Genomic DNA, 13,211 nt, shown 5'->3' with positions numbered 1-13,211 from the left:
ACTCCAACTTAAACAAAACCTGTTTAAGGAGTTAAAATCCAGACCACTGGTTAATGGAGGTTCTTATGGGACATAAGAACCGCTGCGTGCAGGGAGCTCATGTTGTAGGGCTCGGACCTGGGCCTTCATGGAGTGAAGGACTCGAAGGCAGTGATCTACCTAGCCCAAATCACGTAAATCCAGAAAAGCCAATAAGCCTGGAAAAAAACTAACAGATCAGTGAAAGACCTCCGGTTAGTCCTCCTGAAAACAGCCCAAACCAGCAGAGTGGGCTGTCTATTTAAACCCTAGCAGGGGAGACATCACCATCTAGGCAAGAGCTTAAAAGAACTACTTTTATGTTTCCAAACAAAAAGTAATCAGTAAGCCCACACACAGATATCCGCAGATATCTGTATGTGTAGGAAGGACTACCAGAGGTAAAAACTGACTGAAAGCCTCCAGCCCTAAAGTAGGAAGAGTTAACATACAGCTAGCCTCAGACAGCTGTAGTTAATAAGACTGTTCCGCCATGATCTGCATAATATCATGGTCGAACTAGTCTAGGAAAATCTCTCCCCTTTATATGCACACATATACGCATATATAACATGCATATGTATATACATATACATGCACATACATATTTTATGGCAGTAAATTAACTCCACAATCGCGACGCGCAGCACATATTCGGCTCCCGCGGGAGCTAAACAAACTCCGCCCAGACGCCAAATTCCCTCGGGAATAAAACGAGCAAGGAGCCGCTGGCGACGCCGCGAATGCGTCTGTTAATGCCGCGAGAGGCAAACACTCATGCAAAATGAGGAACAGAGAAACTCACCTCCCTCCTTTGCGTACTGCATTTTCGCAATAAGCCCATTAGTCCCTCGGGAGCTGAACGAGCTGTAATTTACCACACCCACGTAGCAGAGAGTCGTAGCAAGTGGGTATGAGAGCGTGCCTCTCGTTACAAACAAGCAATGAATGCACCGATCGCATTCTACTCTCTCAAGAGGTAATCTTGCTTGCGTTCTCCCCTCACAGCTCGGGCGGTGTGAAAGTGCGGGTATCAGATTACCACACACGTCACAAGCAGGCCTCCGGTGAGAGAATATGCACTCCTAGACAAAGAGAATGCTGAAGACAGCGAAGAGGCTGTATGTTTACTTCGGCGACTCTTTATACTGTGTCGCCCGGTAGTGACGTACCAGCAGCGACGTGCGCGCCGCAGTGACGTCATACGCTGTCGCCGGCCATTTCATGGAGTTTTTCTATGCATTCTTCAGACACGAGTCACGCTGCAGCGTTCCCCAATAGCGACCCCTAGGGGACGCGGTGAGAGTTCCCTCGGAAGGGAACTAATTTTTCTATCTCAAAAACATTTTAACATTACAACCTATGCTCTCAATGTCAAATGCAGAAACATTAATTCATGCGTTCATGACCTCAAGGATAGATTAATGTAATGCTTTATTGGGTGGTTGTTCTGCTCACTTATATAAACAGACTCCAGCTAGTCCAAAATGCAGCAGCTAGAGTTCTTACTAGAACCAGAAAGTATGACCATATTAGCCCGGTTCTGTCAACACTGCACTGCACTGCTAATTACTTATAAAGCCCTCAATGGTTCAGCTCCTCAGTACTTGACATGCAAAATGTCCAGGGGGTGGATAGTTGGAATGCTAAGAGGATATACAGTTATCTGCTTGCAACGTGTCACTCACGCTCGTACGGTTCGCAGCTACGTACCTGAGAACAGAAGACAACATTCTCATCATCTAAAACGAACCGAACTGTGACGTCAGTTGAAATTGCACCAAAAGTGCTAGTGTGAAAGGACCCCGAGTTTGCATGGGACTAGGGGACTAGGTGATTGACAGCAGGGTTCACCTATCAGTGAGTAGTATGTTTGATCTGATGAGTAGTGAGAAGATGTATTATTGCCTGTTGCCCAGATGCAAAATACTGTCTTTTTCACAAACTTTCAGCAATTTTCTGAGTGAAAGTGTTTAATAAGTACTACTACCTTTTACCTTACTTGTAGCTGTAAATTAAGGTAGTATTTAGATATTTAGGTCTACAAATTACACACCATGTAGCACCATTACATAATGGGTGTCTGCTCATGTTTGATAATAAAAAAAAAAAAAAAATTGTATGAGAATTTCGCCTTTTCTGTTCTAGCAAAACAGTTTGGAGTGGACAGAAAAGTGAGTGAAAGCCAAGATCAGAGTTGATGCTCATCAGGGACAGGAGTCCTTCCCCGGTTCAAGATTTAAGAGTGCATTTAGGTAGACTGTAAACAAGAAGCTAGATTGTTATATTGGCTGAGTGTAAAATAAAAGTAAGAAAACTGAGGTGAGGTGATCCAAATATGATATATATATATACTGTGAATGAATCATGATGTGGGCTTGATGTGGGAACATATGCAGGCTTAAACTGGTCCCAGAGTACCAATTAAGCCCATGTCGGACTTCTGACTTTGGTCATAAAGTATCTTTCATATTATTATATTCTAAAGTGTACATCAACTACTTAATACTAGCATTTTAACAATTGATTTTTCTTATACAAATCAATTTATAAGATATAACAATATATGTTAATATCTATGAAAAACAGGCAGGAAAAACTTGTGTCTGTGATTCACTGAGCATCTCCCTAAGACAAATACATATTTAGAGGGCTGTGAATAGTCCAGGATGAGAATTAGGGCCGCAGCCCTGCAGAGTTTTCAGGCCAATGAAGATGAAGGCAGAAGAAGACTATTTAAGTAAACTCATTTATTAAACAAAAGTAAACTCAGGAAATGCAATAGAAAAAAGCATCAACATGTAGTACACCACAATAGCTCTTAACAGAAACAATACCTGACCCTGGACTTAAAATACACTAGTCTAGAAACTCAAAGATGACTAGTTGTTAGGAGTAACTGATGTGTAGCCATAGTGATTAATGCCTGGCAGGAAAAATATAAGAAATGAAAACATAAGCAAACACAGTCCGAATGTCACAATCACATTTTTAATAATAACTCTTAATCAGCACAGAAGTGAATTACCCTGATAGCACACAAACATCTCGGAGATGTCTATTTGATGTTTGCATTTACATCTGCAAGACGTAATATTTACGTAGTTTGCTCATCTGCAATACATCTATTGAACGTTTCCTATCAGATGACAAATAGACGTATATAAGATGTTACAATGTATGTAAAACTGACATCTTACAGATGCTTTCCAGATCAAGAGGTCTTTGACAGACATCTTGGAGACGGACATGTGGTGCTATGTGGGTAAACCACTGCTCTTCACGTTCTGCTTGACTTCAGGTGCCTGTACTCCAGAGTTAATCACACAGTCAGGATCAACACTGAAATGACTGAACATTTATAGGCTTATTGACTGTTTTGAGCCTTCTGAATCTGATCAAAACCAAGATGGATTTGCTTGCTTTTGTCAACTCTAAAACTACTCTGAATTTGTTCACCTACACTCTTAAAAATAAAGGTCCTTTACGATTCCACGGAAGAACCTTTTTTTGTCTAGATGGTTCCTTAAAGAAAATGTCTGGAGGTATGCATGCTCTAGATTAAGTCATTTGAAGAACCTTTTTGAGTCACAAAAGGTTCTTTGTGGCGAAAGAAGGTTCTTCAGATTCTAAAAAATGTAAGAAAGAGGCAGTTCTTTAAAGAACCTTTTGACTGAATGGTTCTTTCTGGAACCAAAAATGGTTAATCTATGGGATCGCTGTGAAGGACTTTTTTATAGCACCTTTATTTTTAAGAGTGTACCTTCATGAAACAGGCAGACAAAGCAGGGTTTAAGATGCTCTATGCTTCACGGCACAGAGTGAAAAAAACAAACATCATAGTCATTTTTTTCTCTGTCCTGGAGAACCCCGTCCACTGCACATTTTGTTTGTCTCCCTTATCCTTATGACACACTCAGTTCAGGTTTGGCTAATTTGGTCATTTAAAACCCCTTCCACACAAATAGGGTCTCACAAGCACATGTCTTTGCAGATGCATCTTTAATGGCGGAATACATTTTACACATGAAGCTTCACATGATTGTTAAAGTTCCCTTGATGTCTGAAACTTTTTCCACAATGATGGCAGGTGAACGGCTTCTCTCCAGAGTGAACTCTCATGTGAGTCTGAAGGTTTGCTTTAACGGTGAAACTCTTCTCACACTGAGAGCAGGCGAAAGGCTTCTCTCCGGTGTGTATTCGGATGTGATTCTTAAGGTGCGACTGCTTTGTGAAAGTCTTTCCGCAGTGATGGCACATGTTAGGCTTCTCTCCAACGTGAGTCGTTATGTGAATCTTCAGATGATCGCCGTCTATAAAACTCCTTCCACACTGATGACATTTAAAACAGTCTTCCCTTGAGTGAATTTTCATGTGGTTACTAAGAGTTGCTTTGCACCTGAAACAATTCCCACACTGGTCGCATATAAAGGGCTTCTCTCCGGTGTGAATTCTCATGTGAGTGTTAAGATTTCCTTTGCACGAGAAACTCTTCGCACACAGTGTGCAGTTATAAAGTCTCACTCCGGTGTGAAGACTCATGTGGTTATTAAGGTCTCCTTTACGTATGAAACGCTTCCCACACTGATCACACGTGAACGACTTCTCTCCAGTGTGAACTTTCAGGTGAGTGTTCAGATTGACTTCTTGTGAGAAGCTCTTTCCACACTGTTTGCAGGTGAACAGCCTCTCTTCACTGTGAACTCTCATGTGATTCGTAAGGTACTTATTTGTTTGGAAACTCTTTCCACATTGATCACATACAAATATTTTCTCTCTAGTGTGAACTCTCTTTTTGTTTTGTTCTTGTGTTTGATTAGAACTGTTAGGTTTGGTCTTCTGAGCTCTTTTTCGTGAGGAAATCTTTTTAGTCTGTCTGGGTTTTTCACCAGTCGTGAAATCATGGTGGATCTCACCCTGATTTTTCTCTTCCACTTCACTGAGTTCTTGACTTTCCTTTTTCAGTTCCACTGGGTCTAAGGTGGAAAAAGAGACAAATGCAAATTAACCAATTATGGGGCCAAGCACAAAGAAGAGATATGTCAGGCAGCATCAGACCAGCTGCATCAATGTGCAATTAAAGACATAGTTAAGATTCCAAGCAAAAAGGCTGAAAAACCAAATACAGTCACATAAAGATGATTGAAAGATTCATCACTGTCCAACACCAGGTGTTACTGTTATGAGATTGATGTGGTGTGTTTAGTGTGAGGTGACAAAGGCACACTCAAAGTTTGGTGTCATTATGTCAAAGCTTTGCAAAGACAAAGCGTCAGAGTCATTTTATCATCAAGTCTAAAATTTGTAGCGGTGCTGTACGAAAACGGTTTCATCAATCAACATGAAATCTATAACTTTTTGTCAGCACTGTCTGAAGATGATCTGACTCGATTTTGGTGAAAATCGGACAAATGGTCTGGGAAGAGTTCAAAAAAGTTTCAAGGTTTTCAACAATCAATATGGCGGACAGTAAGTTTGGCCAACAATGGCATAAATGGTATCTATGTTTTCGGATATTTTGAGACCACTTCATAACAATAGGCTAGTGCAATCTACAGTTATTAGCATTTTCGGAAATGTATTAATTAATAGTTAATGAATGGTTTATTACTCTTGACCAATAGGTGGGGCTGTTATCAAATTGATGTGGTGTGATCAGTGTGAGGTGTCAATGCCACATACAAAATTTGCAAATATCTCAAAGATTTGCAGAGATACAGCCTCAGATGCACTTTGGCATTTTTCTGGCAAATTTGTAGATGCATTAAACGAAAACCGTTTCATATTTTGACACAAAATCCATAACTTTTTGTCAGCATGGTCCGAAGATGATCCGATCGGGTGAAAATCTGACCAACGATCTAGGAGGAGTTCGAAAAAGTAGGTTTTGAACAATAGCAGACAGGAAGTTTAGCCAATTTTGGCCAAATCAATATCAATGTTTTCGGCATGACCCAAAGAATATCTTGAGATCACTTTCTTTACAATAAGCCATTTTGATCAGAAGTTATTAGCATTTTTACAAAGTTTATTATAACCCCCAAACTTTTTGAGTGTTGTCAGGGCATACTGAGTTTTGTAATGTCAATGAGTTTATAAAATATAGCATTTTTTAAACTGTGGCCCTTTCATTTTATAAATTATTTTATTTTTTTATTAATTTATTTGTTTACATGCCTGCCGGGTATTTTAAGTTGAGGTGCTATTCGTTTTTATATTAGACTTTTTTATAGATATATTTACTGTTGCACTAATGTCCAGAAGTGAAGAGTTTATGTAATTTATCACTTGATTGTTCAAGCTACCTCACAGAAGTGCTCTGTTAGTTAACGGAGTTGTTAAATGTTAAAATAAGGGGAATTAAATAAAAAATAAGGAACATCCTGGATCTGTTTCTTTGCTCTTCTTTATTCTTTTTTTTATGTATTATAGAGGTATCGGATCGGGACTCGAAATCAAATGACTCGGACTCTAGGGCAAAAAAAGCTGATTGGGACAACCCTAATTCTAAATTATTTACAGGGAGCTCTTGATCGCATTATGTCTATATCACTTCACCAAATGTTTTCAGTTATTTAAAAAAATCTTTACAGCCTAAAACACCAAAATTACCAAACCCCAGGGCAGCACTGGTAAATAAATATGGTAAACAATAGGATAAAATTGGCCGATTGTTTCCATGTTTTGGCACGAATTACCTTATATTAAAGGTTGTATCAGCGATTTCTAGCCTAAAACATAAAGTGTCAATCTCAGCTGACCTTTCTTCACGATCCGCTCGCTGCCTGCCCCATAAATTGTCTGTGAAAAAACCGCGTCTCTCTGGTCAGCCTAGGGTCCGAGATATGCCAAAAAAACAATCGGCACTACCAACCTTTCCACACATAAACAAACAGTGTTCCAACCAATCAGCATCAGGGGTTTGGTGTTGTGGACTTTCCTACTGGTGCTGGGATGTGAGGGAGGCGGAGCGAAAGTCCACAACACCAAACCCCTGACGCTGATTGGTTGGAACACTGTTTGTTATTGTGTGGAAAGGTTGGTAGTGCCGATTGTTTTTTTTGGCATATCTCGGACCCTAGGCTGACCAGAGAGACACGGTTTTTTCACAGACAATTTATGGGGCAGGCAGCGAGCGGATCGTGAAGAAAGGTTAGCTGAATTTGACACTTTATGTTTCAGGCTAGAAATCGCTGATACAACCTTTAAGTACGGCAAGCACATACTCTATACTCTAAAGAAACACAGTGAACACTAACATCACTTCACAACATGGCACTGTATCTATATATCATTTATTCATCATTATAATTTACGTTATATTAAGCACGATATTGGGAAAATATGTGATATTGGTGTTGAATATTGCAATAATGATATTTCTTGTGATATTACATTTCCCTAGAGAAATGCTTTAAGTAAGGGATAATGTACAGGCAGCCGGTAGTTATCGCAGTAATAAGCCCCGACAGTGTGATCAGGATTGTATCACACTGAAGGGGCTTATTTCGCGATAACTACAGGCTGCCTGTACATTATCCCGCTTATTACACGGCTGCTTGCCACATAAGGAAAAAACTGGACATGAATATGAATTTGAAATCTTTTATTGGCATATTTGTTTTAAATTAACATTTTTATCCTTCCGCGAAACGATATAGTACCACGTGACTAACATTCAAACTATGTACGTTAGTAAGACAATTTAAATAGATTAATGTCGAAATTTTCCATTGTTAATTGTGGTTGTCCAGTGTTTGTCACAAGATGGCGCCAAACGGTAATCTTTGTTGGCACGGAGGGATTTTAAACATACAAGTAGTACCGGCTATGCGTTATTACTTTGGAGCGGTGATTATTTGAAAAGAACAAACCTGCAAATGTCTCAACTGACCAATCAGAATCAAGCATTCCAAAGAGCCGTGTAATAATAATTATTATTGTTATTATTATTATTATCTATTTTTTTAAATCATTTATATATGTAATGATCATGCTAAAATAAACAGGTAATAGATATTCTTCTGTCATCCAAATTAAATCTAATTCAGGCTAAAAAAAGGAAGTGGTCAAAGAAGTTGCAAAAATTTTGAATGACTTAAAACCTCGACTTATATTCTGATTTCTGGTTTGCTGTTACCATAGACCTGCAAACACAAAATAAATTGCTTTCAAACATTACATTTTATTAACCATACACTCAAGAGCATCTTTCAAACTAAATATTTCCTTGCCTTGCCTGTTTTTTTTGTAAATAAAACAAATATTATGAAACAAAAATGTAATAAAAAAATAAAAAAATTTACTATTAAAACTATTAAAGTAAGGAGCTTCAAAAAAAAAAAAAAAAAATTATTTTTAATGCACCGATCTTGATTCCTCATGGCCGATTCCAATTGCCAGGCAAATCAAATGGGCTGTTTCTGAAAGCCTCAGAATTATTTTATTTTTTTTAATTACAGTATAAATAACAAAAAAAAAAATAGACAATAAATGCAGCCATATTCAAAGTAGACTAATCTTTCAATATTCAAAGTGCAAATAGAGACTGAATTTACTTATTATAGCCCACTGTTCTAATAACAGCCTAGATATTTGATCTAGCATAATTTGTGCTCTCTAAGCGTGGGGTATGAAAATTGCTTTTGAATGCACATGCGCGTTTTACTTTTGGTTTCGTTTTAAGGATCGCGCGAAACTCTCGGCAGTGCAGAGAATGCATTCTGCAATACAAGAGGTTACTTTAACCCCTTCAGCTCTGCTGCATATTTTGGATTTTTTTACTGATTTTGGCATACCTGAATTTAAAATAGTGCCCTGCTCACATACATTGGAGTAAATTGTTAAAAATTATCTCATTTTACAGAAAAAAATTAATTTTTACACATGGGTGGAATGATTAAAATGTTTTTATTGTATTTTTTCATATTTGAATGCTAAACACACACACAAAAAAATCTAATTTAGCTTTTTTTATTATGTTTTTATTTGAGCTTGTTATTTGAAATCTGTTTGGTCTATGATGCTGCAGAAAGTTTCTTTTGATTCCACTATGTGCCAGTAAAACGGGAAAAAAGAATTTAAGCTGTGCCATTTAAAAAAAAAAGTTAGAGAGATATAATTGAAGGGAGGCAAAATGTCCTCTAGGGGTCTCTATTCTGCAAGACAAGGCATACCTGAATTGAAAAGTATCCCATTTCCACATTCATAGGGCTAAATGGATGAAAATGGTCTCATTTAACACAAAACACCTTACATTTTAACACATGGGTGGAATAATTCATAATTCCCTGATAGCACACTTACATCTCGGAGATGTCTATTTGACGTCTGCATTTACATCTGCAAGATATCTGAAAGACGTAGTTTGCTCATCTGCAATACATCTATTAGATGTTTCCCATCAGATGTCTATTAGATGTCTTTAAGATGCTGAATCAGAATGTAGGTAAAACTGACATCTTACAGACAAAAGACAGATGCTTTCCAGATCAAGAGACCTTTAACAGACGTCTTGCAGATGTACGTGTGCTATCTAGGTTATTATTGCTTTTGTTCATAATTCATAGCTTTCTAACTCTTATTGAGCGAGATACAGTTGTAAGGTTAGCAAAAGCTTTGTAAAGAAATGAAACTAGGTCGCGCCACAACAATTTCTCGCACTTGCAACAAATGCTCCCAAATATAATTTGAGGTTGTGCAGATTAAATTTTGGGAGCATAAACGGTCGCAATTTTGATCCCTGTATATTTCAGACGTACAGTTCTTTTTAGGCACAAGTTCAGCGCTGTTGTCATTTTCTCCCTTCATACTCCTGCCGTATTTATTTTTCTAAAACGGTTAGTTCCATTCCTCAATTCTGATTGGTCAGCAGCTGTGTCGTAGTCATGATACGGCACTGCTCTGACCGCTTCACTCAAAGGTTTTGTGTATCATTGAACCTTTTTAGCAACCACCCTTAGCAACGTAAACACAGCTGCAGCAGTTAGGGACTACTTTTTACAGCGGAAGGCAGTTAATGATTTTACCTTATGAAAACGTACAACCTAATATATATAAATTAATATATATTTTGGATTTTAATGTTTTTATTGTGTGGTAACCGTTTTATAAAAGCAATAAGGTACTTGAGGCCTCTCGTACCTTATTGCTTAATTCATTCTCTGCTCTGAGGCACCAGGTTCACCTTTTGGCCCGTTCTAGCCAATAACATTATAGAACCTACTTGGGAGGCGGGTTGAAAGAGAGTAAGCCCCCATCTGTTCGGTCAAATCAGGACAATTTATGCATGCAACGCACAAATGTTTGGCACATAAATTAAATGTCAGTTATCGCAACTTTCTGCGATACTGATATCGCGTATACTAATAGCGCGATAACGATAATTTTTGATATATTGTGCAGCCCTAATATTAAAGGTGCAGTGTGTAGATTTTTGCGGCATCTAGCGGTTAAGTTTTGAATTGCAACCTGATTGCAACCAACGGCTCCGTCCACCGCTCACCCCTCCCTTTACAGAAACTACGGCAACCGACAGGCGATTAAGATGTCGTCGTTTCAGACAGCAAAGAATAATCAAGTTTCTTTTAAAACGTAAATAAGAGAATTATATTTACTTGATAATTCAATAAAACGATGTTATTGTGAATATTGCAGTTACTTGTTCATCATTGTGTCAGTGTTTTTTCCCAAGAACAGCAGTGATGAAACGCGATCTGTAGAGCAGTTTGTCCGTTCAGGGCTACAGTAGAAACATAACGGCGGCTTCCATGTGGGGGGACCCGCGGTCTATGTAGATATAAACTGGTAATTGTAAGGTAATAAAAACATAATGATTAATTAAGTAAGGTCTTTATTCACCCCTGAAAACATAGTTATGTATATGATATTGCATTTCTGTCTAGAGATAATCTTAAATATTACACACTGCACCTTTAAGCCACACAAGTCTTAACACCCTTGAAATCCAAAAGCTTAGATTTTTGAAAAACACTTACATTGCATGTTTACGTCTCATTTCTTTAGAAATAATGAGCATTTCTTTAACAGCAACAAAAATACGGCAGTCCAAGTAGTCTTTAGCATTGCATTGCATTTTTTTTCCCCTCAGAATCCTCATCAGATCATAACTGGAAGTTACTATAGACAATCGCCGCTGTCTGAAAGCGAACTTTGAGGTAAAAATAGTTTAAAATATCTTTTATTGGAGAACATGGGAAATGAGCAGTAGTTTTGAAATTATTCAGGTATGTTAAAGTGTAATATGATAACATGTTTTGCTCTCATATGACTTTCCTCAAATATATCATTGATTTCTGTGGAACTGCATATTTGAACAAGAATCAAATGAGTGAGTCCAGCCTTGAGAATTAAAAAAACAACCTGTTTGTGCCTCAGTATCTTCATGTTTGACTCTGATTGTTTCTTCAATCCACACGTCTTCACTCTCCTCTTTAATACACGACATCTTTATTATAGTCAGTCACCTGGATCCTGGAGTTGCTTCAGCCAGTATTTTTCTGTGTTGATCCTGTTTAAAATGAGAATGATTAACAGAAAGAAAAATAAATCTAAACTAAATTTCTGGGTACGTGTCTCAATCAGCTCCCTAATTCAGTAGTCAGCACACTGAGGTAGCGTCAGAGGTAGTTAATGCCCTTAAATGACCTGACAAGACAAAAACAACAAAAAAAATAGCACTTACAACGGAAATTATACACAAGTTTAATGTTTGCATTAAGATTTAAATTTGGTATGTGGAAATAATATTTAATAAGAGTTCTGCAACGTTATCATTACACATATTTGTCTTTGTTGCTCTCTTTTTATTTACGCTGTTTTTTTTATGAGAAGCAGCTCGGTTTCTCTCAACACTACTTTCCAGAGGCTGAATTCGTCTTTATGATAAACATATTCATGAAATTGGGAGCCAAAGCAGACGCAGCTTCTCTGTTCCTCATCTGGAGTGTTTGACTTATCTAGCGACATTAATAAAGGATCGCATTAAAATCTTACATTCAAAAATACGTTTTATATACATTCCTCTAAACGAGCTGTATTTATTTACAGACGAAATGATTAAAAGCACTCACCTCTCTTCTTCAGCCAAAGCGCATACGCGAGAGCGGGCGGGCGCGCGCGTATGACGTCACACCGCCAGACCAAAACAAAAGTCTTTTTGGCTAACATTATTATATATATATATATTACTGACAATATATATAATCCATCACAGAATTTCTCATGGTTTACTGGCTCTTATGGGAATTGTATTTTAATTGTTCTGTACTGGTAATTTGGTGGCTTGTTAAAAACCTAATTAAATATGTCCCAAAAACAAAATACATGAAACAATTTGGTTAAATGTTGAATAGTTGAATCACCCTGAGAACATAAAGGAAATAAATATATGCTTTATGTGTGGGATTAAACCTGGGTTTAACACAGTTTTAATGGTGTGAATAGAAATTTTTCATTAAAAATTAAAAATGTGTTATTTCTAAATGCTAATGAATGTGGTTTGCATTTTCTCATGTTATCTTTATTAAAATTGTCAGGAGGTATTAGTCCGTGCTGAAATGTGTTTATAATTTTAACTAGTTACATATTAACCCTGCAAAAAAAAAATGAATGCCTTTTTTACTAGTGGGGTGAGCAAAAAAAAAAAAAAACTAATTTCTAATTTTTCTTACCCACAGATTTTTAGCTTAGAATTTTTAGATATTTTTTGGCTGGAAACAAGACAAAAAATTGAAGTAATATTTTTTTTTTTTTTGGCAGTGATACTCTTAGATTTTAATTATTAGTAATTGATTAACAAACATAATTTCCTCCCCAAATCAGCCCTCTATAATAGATGCACACTGAAAATGAACATAACTGTTTAGATCACAATGATAAAATGTTTTTTTAAACTGATTTTAGTGATGTAAAATGGTGTTCTTTCACATGTGCAATTGTGTACACAAAAATAAAGTTACAGTTTTTGCCGAATAAAGCAATATGTAATATTATTTAATATTAATAAGAGAAATATGACAATAGGTTGATTTGTGACTCATCATCTTCTCTTTTTAAGAGTGAAAAGTTCTGTTAATAAAAAAAAAATGCAGTAACCAGTATATGAGAAACTCCAGAGGTACATCCATCAGAAGAAAATACCCTGATAGCACACGCACATCTCAGAGATGTCT

At 37.2% G+C, this 13,211-nt stretch overlaps 1 protein-coding gene across 1 annotated transcript; it reads right to left on the bottom strand.

The window, feature by feature from the left end:
• Positions 1-2,775: 2,775 nt before the first annotated feature.
• Positions 2,776-11,544, bottom strand: LOC141333956 (uncharacterized). Its single transcript, XM_073839109.1, has 2 exons — positions 11,401-11,544; positions 2,776-4,994 (listed from the first exon to the last, which is right to left on the bottom strand). The coding sequence occupies exons 1-2, from the start codon at positions 11,483-11,485 to the stop codon at positions 4,039-4,041; spliced, it is 1,041 nt and encodes a 346-aa protein (XP_073695210.1). The 5' UTR covers positions 11,486-11,544; the 3' UTR covers positions 2,776-4,038.
• Between the last annotated feature and the right edge of the window lie 1,667 nt (positions 11,545-13,211).

This window comes from Garra rufa, chromosome 4 (genome assembly GCF_049309525.1).
Source record: "Garra rufa chromosome 4, GarRuf1.0, whole genome shotgun sequence".
Lineage (NCBI taxonomy): Eukaryota > Metazoa > Chordata > Actinopteri > Cypriniformes > Cyprinidae > Garra > Garra rufa.
The sequence above is the reverse complement of the archived record's forward strand: the minus strand, read 5'-3'. Positions and strand labels throughout refer to the sequence as shown.